This window comes from Saccoglossus kowalevskii, chromosome 2, assembly GCF_978046115.1.
Source record: "Saccoglossus kowalevskii chromosome 2, keSacKowa6.1, whole genome shotgun sequence".
In the NCBI taxonomy this organism is placed as follows: domain Eukaryota; kingdom Metazoa; phylum Hemichordata; class Enteropneusta; family Harrimaniidae; genus Saccoglossus; species Saccoglossus kowalevskii.
In genome coordinates this window covers 11,094,284-11,105,084 of record NC_140642.1, presented here as the reverse complement: position 1 = coordinate 11,105,084, position 10,801 = coordinate 11,094,284, and the positions used below count along the sequence as shown (strand labels likewise).

General features: G+C 34.5%; 1 protein-coding gene across 1 annotated transcript; it reads right to left on the bottom strand.

Annotated features, from left to right (window-relative positions):
* Positions 1-2,464: 2,464 nt before the first annotated feature.
* Positions 2,465-9,915, bottom strand: LOC100377735 (beta-alanyl-dopamine/carcinine hydrolase-like). Its single transcript, XM_085504698.1, has 8 exons — positions 9,830-9,915; positions 8,452-8,631; positions 6,518-6,631; positions 6,126-6,352; positions 4,480-4,481; positions 3,511-3,736; positions 2,899-3,086; positions 2,465-2,726 (listed from the first exon to the last, which is right to left on the bottom strand). Exons 1-8 carry the CDS (start codon positions 9,884-9,886, stop codon positions 2,611-2,613), a joined length of 1,110 nt encoding a protein of 369 aa, XP_085360824.1. The 5' UTR covers positions 9,887-9,915; the 3' UTR covers positions 2,465-2,610.
* Between the last annotated feature and the right edge of the window lie 886 nt (positions 9,916-10,801).

Genomic DNA, 10,801 nt, shown 5'->3' with positions numbered 1-10,801 from the left:
AGTCCCGGTGTTGAGGGACTGTGATTCGGTGCACAATTTTATTTTCCCAAACACAGTTAAAAGTGACATTGAGCGTATATTAACCTAACCAGGCTGAGCTACGCACCAACGACAGCGTATCGAAGATACTGATTGAAGAGGGTCTTGAATGCATTTCATATCTGATAAGCAATCTTGTTCAGATCACAGCTGATGGAATTTTTCAGATTTTTCCATATTTACCAGACGTACGGTCTACATTTCTTTGTACGGATCATATACCTCAAAACCAACAAAATACAGCGGAGAAGTCAAATGCACAATTATTTTAAACATTGATTTGTTATATATATGGTACACCGATGGTACAAACATTCGGTAAATATGACCAACACCACTCAATTTTGCACCAAAAAACCGATAATTTTGTACGTGATATTACACATGGTGACATAGAACTATATGTGATTAATATGGCGTATACGTTTGATAACTATTAACATAACACCTGCACAACAATAGTTTAAGCCTCAAATTCGACCAACGCCACCCAATTTTGCAACAAAAAGCCGACAAATTTGAACATGTAATGCATATAGTAACGAATGGTGATACCAGAGAGCTCCCTGGTCATACTATCTAGATCCGCTCCACAATTGTGTCAAGTTTACTGTTTTTTTAGTTGCTGGTTTTAGTGTCATCTATTACCCTTCATGCATTTGAAGTCAGCCCAATTGTTTAGGTAGATTATTTCATGTTTTTGTTTCATCTGTTGGTATTACTGTAATGTGGGTACAAATTTTACTTGAGGATGAATTTCACTTTCTTATTGACCGTACACAATATAACGAAACAAGAATAATGATATTTAAGTCAATACAAACCTCAGATCCATGGTTTAGTTGTTAAATAATGAGGCAAAGTTCTTAAATATTATGGGCAAAAAGAAATCTTGCAGTTTATATTAACAAAAGTTGTATTTTCTGAAATAGTTTCATCTATATGTATTTATCATATCTGAACTGAATATGTAATGTTTCTTCTTTTTTGTATCATTAAAGTTATTATAATACAATTATATCATCTATTATGCAGTCGTTGATAATATATTAGTTATCGTGACCGGGATCGTACGCTTACGAGTACGTTAATGACATGCTGCATCCTATCACACACCACCTGCTTAGTTCATTCAGTGCATTGACAATGCATTCACACAGCTCGTCGATTTAGAAATCGATTGTTCTAATCCATAATGTTGCTTCTCAAATTACTGTAAATAATTAGTCAAATTTTCGATGGTCAGACAGGCTGCGGGTAATCCATCAAGTATTTGTATTCAAATGATTCCGCAATCTTACAATAACCTATTTGCCATTCATTTTGTTTGTCAATTCTGTTATTTTCCATAGTTTACAAAATTTGTTGGTTATATGCAACATTGATTTTAACTGTTGCTAGTTTGGTGCAATAATTACTACATCATCAGCAAAGAACAAACTATTAATAAGTACATGTACCTCATTCAACATATTTTTAAATTCATTAATGTATAATGCAAAAAGTATTGGTACAAAAACACAACATTGTGTGAGGCCTTCGTGGTGGTCAGTCTTTACATCACCAAATGATACAATGCTTTCAATATAGTCATGTGTATGTTTATAATTTGCATATATTGTCAATATTCAAGTTATCATCACAGTAATCTCTTGTAGCTCGTTGACAAAAGATGTCCATGTGTTACCCTTGGCTTTACCTCCTGAGATAAAAGTATAGTATACTAAGTGACTGCAGATTTTATCGATTATTCTGTTTTTATATTTTAGAATCTGTGTACAAATTTCAGTCATAATGGGGGTGGTGTCATCAGCAGTTACGAACATTGATCACTTGATAGGTAGTAACTCAGGTTACATCTGTGTTTAACACCACTTGATGATTTTTGTTTTGATTGCATACTTAGTAATAATATACATTAAATTTATCAAGGTATAAATATTACATCCCATCTCGCAAAAAAATATCAAATGCGCAGGTTCACAAAACAGGCATTATTTAAGCGGATATTTACATTTTTTATTTTAGTTTCAAAGGTGGACATGTCTGTCTTTCTTTCTTTCCTGCATTCAATTAATTACGGTATGTAACCCTTAAGAGCACTTTTAGTAGCTCTGAATTTGAAACGACGAGAGCAGATGGGTTCAAACTCCGAACTCACCATGTGAAACATGGTGTCGGGCATAATTTTTTGGGCCTTATGAAGTTTATGATCATGTATATTCATAAGTTGGTCATTGTGCGGACAGTACGTACAGGGTCCACCTGTCACCAAAGTCACACGTGTACTGCATCCACGAATTGCCCAATACACGTTCTAGGGTTCTAAAAGCATATTAAGCATACAATACATATCTATATATCTGTTATGTACCACAAAGTCATACACAGCTTCACTTACATCAAGAAAAATTACAAACGCAAGTTTCATATCAACAGTATCATTATTTAATAACAACAAATCACAGTAACAATACAAATTTCATATGCGGTAGTGCCGCTATTTAAACAACATCTAAAAAGAATTATCATTTCAATATACATGCTAGTGACGTTTAGGAACATAGAGATTTAGGTAACAACATTCATGTTTGGTTGAAGACTTATAATACATATAGGCACGTAGTTATATTTGTCAGGTTTCTCTTTGAATACATACAACTCTTTCTTGATTAGGTCAAATACGCCTACAGAAGGTAATAGAAAAAGTATTTTAAAATAGCATATCAATTTCAACAATAAATAAAGAGCATATAATTATTCAATGCCAATTGCAGGAACAACTGTGTGTGCATGCCTAGAAGGATACTAAATTGAAATGCAAATATATACTTTATAACGATATAGTGGATAATATACCTATACTAGCAGTAACATACGAGTCTGGAGGATTTCCATTACGAAATATAGGATATAGTACATCCTTTTCGTCTGACATTATATTCAAGATATCCGTTATATTGCTGGGTGTTGGCATTTCATCGATTCGCCTCATACGGTGAATGGAACTATCATCGACATAGTGGAGTGTGTCTATCCTTTTGTACCTATAATGAATGATTCATCTTGTGATATAGATACAATCGAGTCAATCATTTTAAATTTGAACTTGAAACGAATGTATGTTTAATACACGGTCTTCGATTGAATTCAGTCATGGTATACGTATGATATGGTTCAAGAACAGCTTTATTTATTACCAAGTCTACCAGTCGGACATTTTGAATTCAATTTGTAAAACAAAATGGCGTGCATATTGCATACTGATGGTGACAATAAGGTGTCATAATGCACTATCTTTAGCAATGCATGGGAGTATCAGCATACAAATATCTCAACGGTATAGTCAACAATGGAACTTCAAAATATGTTGATGTAACGAGGTCAATAGAGTGTAAAATCATGTAAAATATTAGTTTGTTTTATTACGTGCAAAGCATATGCCTGATCATACCTAAAAGTCTGACTCACATGTTAACATGGTAATCAAATCCTGTATACTCTTGAACATCAACTTTTGATCCAGTTGGGCAATGTGCAATCTCAATACTATATAATCTAGCACTATCGTCACCTTTGCCAATGCATCCAACATTTATATTAAAGCCAGACGCTACTCCTGGAAGCTGTTCCATGATATGAACAGCATCGTCTATATTTGTAGCTGATAGCAGCGCCCTGGTAATAAATTTACGAGCTGCAACAAAGAAAAAGGAAAAGATAAAAAAATAGTGAAAGTAATTCACATTAAAGATTCTACATGAAACAAAAAAGTCAAATAAATATGTTTGGAAGAAGATAGTAAAGACAAGTGGGAGAACTGAACCAGAAAATCTGCTGAATACAGTTCGGGTTTTTTGGACACCAGATCAGAGCCGAAAGATTAACATAGGTGCTGATTCAAGGAAAGGTAGAAGAAGGGAGATAGAGAGAAAGCCAAGAAGAAATTGCACTGATTATTTAAAAGGGTGGTCAGAGTTAAAGGTTTGATGACGAAATGTTTTTTTTTTGTTTTTGTTTTTTTATTCAATATGCAAAAATTACAAATTACAGACAAAACAACAATAAAAGAAAACAGAAAAACATTTACAGATCATAATATTCAATAAAAGGCCCCCACTTCTTTAGAAACTTTGTTCTTCTGTTCTGAGCTTTCGCAATGATACTTTCCAGATCAATGGTTTGTTTTACACAGGATTTGAAACCTACAATGTTTGGCATAATGTTTTGTAACTTGCACTTAAATATATAATAACGACCTATAAGTAGGACATAGTTAAGCATTGGATTAGCATGCTCATCAATATCTCCCAGAATACATTTTAGAGCATTTAATGTTAAAATGAGTTCTGTGAACGAGGATAACCATTTTCTAACTGAATTCCAAAAAATATATATAAATCTACAATCCCAAAATAAGTGATAGTAATCTTCACTAACCTCTTCACAAAAAGAGCATAGTGGAGAATCTTTAAGATTCCATGCATACAGAAGTTGATTAGAAGGCAAAAATTTCATAGTAAGCTTGTACTGGAAATTTCTAAGCTTTGTATTGGTTGTGATTTTATACGGGAGTGTACATACAGCTCCCCATGGTATTATAACATCCAGGATATCATGCCAGTAGTGCTGGATATGTCTTGGAATTTTTTCGCTTAAAAAAGGTTTCAGCAGCACAGCATACAACTCTTTATGAATTTTATCACCACTTAGCCATTTACAATTACGCATGTTTGGTTTACATACACGTAATTTTTTTCCAGCACAACCAGCTATGAGATTTTTCCATTTTGAAGGAATGGCAGATTTTAACTGAAAAAATTTGTATCGGGTACATACATTCCCATATTGTAAAATAAACTGTTCAAATGCTAGAAAATTACAATTTTCATCAAGAAGGTCATTAATAAAAACAATACCATGCTCAATAAAACTTCTCCAAACTATTGGTATGTTATTTATGCGGATATTAGAATTATTCCAAATGATTTCCTGACAAAGACTTTCAATCGTAGGTTCTGATTCAATACAATTATAACGCAGCCATGCTGTAAGAATTTGTTTTAAGAAATTGGAATATAAAGGGTCCAATATTGTATGGTCTTTCTCATTAAGGTGTGATAAATATAACAAAGAACCACCAAAGCTATCTAAAAGATAGTTGTAAAATCTACTACAGAAAAAACTTTTCACATGAATAAGCCTTGGTATCCAAGCAGCTTTAAGAGAATCGTTAAAACCCTTCAAATTTGTTAAATTCAGACCGCCCTTATCATACGTGTTGTAAACTGTGTTTCTTCTAACCCAGTCACGTTTACCTCCCCACAAAAACTGAAACACCAAGGTTTCATACTTTTAAAAAAATTCTCATTGGGCGAGGGAAGTGACATGAACAGATGTACAAATTGAGAATTCACTAATGCTTTAATTATAATAATCTTACCATACAACGTAAGACCCCTACCTCTCCATGGCTGCAGTATTTTCCTCGCTTTCTCAAGACGAGTATTAAAATTTAGTGTGACTAGCTGCGATAAATCTTCAGGAATATGAATACCCAATACATCAACAGATCCGTCAACCCAAGTTAAAGGATGTGACGTCTCAATATGAAAATTAGTATGTTTTAATGACCCAATACGATATGTTATACATGTTAATACATGGTTAAGAAAATGATCATCATGGATATGGAGAATAGTTCCTGCTGACTGCGATACTTTTTTGTGATTTTCGACGATCTATTGTGAATCCCGACGCATTTATTGCATGAACAAAGCCCTTAAGATAATATTTCAATGCAATATATAAATACTTCTTTCGCTATTTTAGTGTTTGGCAACTTATACGCTTGTCCGAATCGAACGTCTTTATAAATATTTACGTGGCGTTGTGTATAGTGACGTCATTTAAAACAATCGGTATTGACCGTTACACTGACCGTGTTGTCACGCAAAAACACACTTGTTCAAGATTGAATGGTCACATGCGCTTGGGCACGAACGCCCATATTCGGCCAGTTATATAAAATATTTAATTCGTCCATGATTATACATTAAAGGAATGGTTATGTAGGATATTTTAACTCACGTATTGATTTAATACATGTTATATCTTTCTGAAATAACATATTGCCCGTAAATATCAAGCCATGTGTATTAAATCCAAATGTGTTTCCAGGTAACATGCCGGGATCGACGTATGCAGTGAACTTTTCTTCTTTGGAATTGGTTCTTGACGGTGAAATTACAGCTTGAATAATATAACCACTACACATTACCCCGGTCGTATCTTCTGAATGAGAAAGGATTTTCTGTGAACCCGTAAACAAATTTTATTAAAATTATAACGAAGACACTCTCAATAAGTTAATCAAACCACATAACTATGTTTGATTGGTACATAGGATTAATGGAAACATTTTATTTTCCATGTAAGCATTACGTTGTTGCTGAATCATCTATATATACATTATCACCTGCGTTTCTGTGATTAACACCAGGTCTGTACAACCTTCCGCATTTGAGTTAACTTCAAATGGATGTCTTCCAGTAAGAGCCGTTAATTCGGGACCGATTAGTCCCAGGAATAACTGAAATAGTCAATATAAGGATTATTTATTGATAGGCGCAACATGAAAACGAGAAAATTTGTTGAAATACAATCGTGATTGGCGGTCAGTGTAGTTGCATGTGTCCTTTTCATGGCTTCCGTTTTGGCAATCGATGACTCGTTCGATTTGCCTTACCTCGTTGTGCATATATTGCACTGGTCATTTGCAACCCCGACCCCAAATCTGGGTCTTCGTGGGAAAAGTATACACAACTGCCACACAACTCCTGTTGTTCACGTACATGTTACCAGAACGAATCGTCGTATCGAGAAAGAAATAGTACGACATGTTGACACCAGGATAGTGCAGTAAAATGCCATTTGATAAGACCCCACTACCCTGTCATGTAGCCCCAAACATGAATATTTTTTTTTTAAATGTTTGTTACTTGTTCCATGTTTGTACATGCAATAAAACACAAAGCAAAAGAGACAATTCAAACAAACAAATTGTATAATATTTTATGGTGTTCATAGGAACCCAATGAAACCGGTATCCGCCAAAAACCTATTGACCAGATTACATGGCTCTTGAAAACTAGGAATAAAATTAGAGTGTTCAGATGTGAACGCTGGCTCGCCACAAACTCGTTCTCAATATGCGATAAACGCGTCCATGGCTCTAAAATTTCGATTTGTGTATATACATCGCGCTCTCATTGTTATTATTATTACTATCTATATTTTGAATCATTAGAAACCATTCTTTATTGTGCTCTTATTTATTTGACCTATATATGACAATTCGAATGGACTTATGCTTCAACCACGGCCCTGCACTATTATTTCTCTAGCCTTAAACAGCGACATGCAGTTTCAAAATTATTTAAATTGCCAAAAAGAAGTTAGTTCGGCATCATTGTTCTAGTAGCTCTATCACAAGTAGCCAAGCAGCAACAGCGACACAGCGGGTGATTCTCCAACAGTAATAAGAGTCAAGCCGTGGTGTTACTGGCCATCATTTCCCACTGCAAATTTCAAAGCAGCTGGCCTGAAAGTTTTGCTGTTGGGAAGGTTGAGTTTTTTTGTAAGCAGTGAAGTCGTAAATCATGAGTGGTCCTGGCTTTTGAGTGGACACTCACGAGAGTCAACATATGGTGCAGCCAGTATATGAATAGATCATACTATGCGACTATGGGACACCCTTGTGTCCTGCGATGTTACTTATACATACATAAGACAGTGGAAGCTACCTATCCATAAATTAAGCATTGTTTACGAAATAATATCATGAGCTATTCTTCAAAAAAGAAAATACACATTATAACTTCAGAGAAAAGTAACGATCGCTCATGCGTAATCTTCGCACCGCGTACCTGTGCTATATTAACCAGTTTACATATCTGTGTGGCAATTACGATGTTCAAACGAAGCTACATATATATTCTTTCATCTACATTTCCTTATACTAACCGTGTTCAGGCTACACCAAATACGGGATAAGAGTTAAGTTAATCTCAGATATGTTCATACCGGCTAGACCCAATCACATACACGCGCGGGAGGAAACTGTGGTTAGCACGGGCTAAGGTACACCCAAATTGATTAGTCAGTACAGTAACCAGTAAAACGTGTTAGTACTACGAATATAAATAGAATAGAACAGAACTATTGAGTATTAATTGCTTACTACAATACTTCCACACATAGTCCAGACCTAAGACCTTATTTGGCGAAGATACCCAACAATTAGATATTACGTTAGTGGATCATTTACCATAACCCGTTCCAAAATATAAGATATATGCAAGCTACTTGTTATATGTTTACACAATCACTATGTATAACATGGTAACGTACATGTTTGAAAGAGACTTGAGCACCATCAGATATACCTCGTACTTCATCAACATAATGAGGGTAAATGGAATTCACAGTATTTAAATAAGCCTTGTAGATTTCTTCTACATTTGGTATCTTATAATTATCGACTGCATCCATGTCAATAGTCTTTTGTATGCTGGATTTGAATGTATTCCCCTAAATTAAAAAAAAGAAAGAAAAATAACAACTGAAAATATTTGCAGACGTTAGTAATTGTATAAATAATGAGGCAAACGCATGAGTACAGGGATATAAAAAGATATATTTTGACTTGTATTTACTCTCCCAGTTGAATGGATTGTTCTGATTGCCAATAGCGATGTTCGTTTTATTTTAATGATTATACCGTAAAATGTACTCCATATGTCGTGGTTGTTAAACGTCCGAACGGAGACTAATTGAGTGCCAGGCGTGCAATTATATGCACACACCTTCAAGGGAATGCTTTATCCTTGCGTTTTTCAACTTTCTTTTAGTGTAACAATCCATAGTAAAGAACGTTCATGTTAAATATCAAACGTGGAGATTAACAATGTATTGGCTATAACTCACGAATACTAGTATACTGCGTTGATTTGCATCAACTGTTTAAACGTAATTACGGTGTCTGTTAAATTATTGAACATCCACGTTAGAAAACGAGATAACAATCTAAAATATTGTTTCAAATGTTTTTTTTTTCTTTCTCAAAAACTATATCATGCTTATACAGTCATCATTGGAAAACATAGCGAGTGTCAAGTGTCAGACTAGCTAAGTGTAGATCCAGAGAATAAGACAGAGAATAATGCTGACTTAAATCTATAATTTTTGAGAGTCGAAAACAAAAGACACTTTTAAACAAATTGATTGCAAAAATTACATTCTTTGTGATCACAATGTTGTAATCGGTATTGATTCGGGATTTAACATAATATATATTGTAGGATTATTCAGGCCAATATCATAGTTGAACTACATTACAGTCCAAGTGTCAGTTTTGCACTTCAAAGTTTAGAAATTCTTTTGTTTATTTATTAATTGTCATAGTTTTATTTTATTTATGTTTTATGATATTTTGAAGGTCTGTTTTATAATAAAACGGCAATGTCGTCACATCCGGCATTTGAACTAGAGTGCGTGTCGAGAGCGTTGTTTGTTTTGCAAGGTTATGGGTCGTAAGTTGACACCAAACAAAATAAACATGAACTGTGCTATAGGTCACTGATAAGACCTATGAGCTCTTAGTTATATTGAGTTAAATTGGGGTGGAGTGGAGGTACAAATTGACGCGTGTTGATACCTACTGCATCATGACATACACTGACTTCCATGGTTACTATTACGTAAACGCAGTAAACATGCCAATACTCACTATTTGGTATCCTACTTCGTAGTTTGAGCCACGGACGAAAATCATAGGAATAGCCATTATGTATACATAATTCCCGATTATATCCCCGCAGCATTAAGAGTTGCAAGCTTAAAGAAACACTTCAATTAAAGAAATAAATCCTCACTGTGGATGAACTACCCCCATGGAACTGCCTTTCCAGATAAATTGTAGACCACGGACTGACGACACATGCCTGTACTCATTAACATATAGACCAACATAGAGGGCGTCATTACAGGACTGATGTAGATGTATTGAATACAGTAAGAGACAAGTAATTTATTGAATCTAGAGATAAATATTACACGCAACTAAAAACGATTGCATTTTTCAGTATAATATATTTGAACCATTTAGAGAAAAAGATAAATACCAGTATGACAATTAAGATATTTGTATGTTAGTCATGCTGAATTTAATCTACCAATGTTTGGTTACGGTTTTTCGAATGACATTTTTGTGGATTTATTTCAACTTTTGACATAATTAAAAATTGCTATACACACTAATCAAAAACCGAATATGGTTGTTACATTAATTTGCTTTTCAATCCGATGTTACATGTGTTAATGAGGGATTTTTAAAGTCAGCTATGTGTGTTAACAAAGTTAGAAACAGATGTTCACCATTCTCAAAATACATTAATTACTAGTAGTGACTCATGTGGTGTTTTACGTAAACACTGACAATGTTGACTTTTGAACCCCCACCCAGCGTTAATCAACCAACTGCTCTATCACTCAGGAGCTTCATCAATACCCAAGAACCTGCAGTGGAGTGCGATTCCCATACTGTACCATCTTCGCCAGCCAAGGACCATTTATTCGGCCATTTATTCACAAAAAATGTTCAAACTTTGGAATAAGAAATTTTAGAAACATATCAACGAATATAACCCTTCTTTTCTTTACACTGGTGAATCAGCGTAATGGGCGAATCAGCATAAAGCTT

Coding starts and splice junctions, on each gene's coding strand:
- LOC100377735 (XM_085504698.1), bottom strand. CDS start 9,886: ATGGCTATTCCTATGATTTTCGTCCGTGGCTCAAACTACGAAGTAGGA. Junction 8,632..9,829: donor ACGAAGTAGGATACCAAATA/GTGAGTATTGGC, acceptor TTTTTAATTTAG/GGGAATACATTCAAATCCAG. Junction 3,087..3,510: donor TTTGATTACCATGTTAACAT/GTGAGTCAGACT, acceptor CATTCATTATAG/GTACAAAAGGATAGACACAC.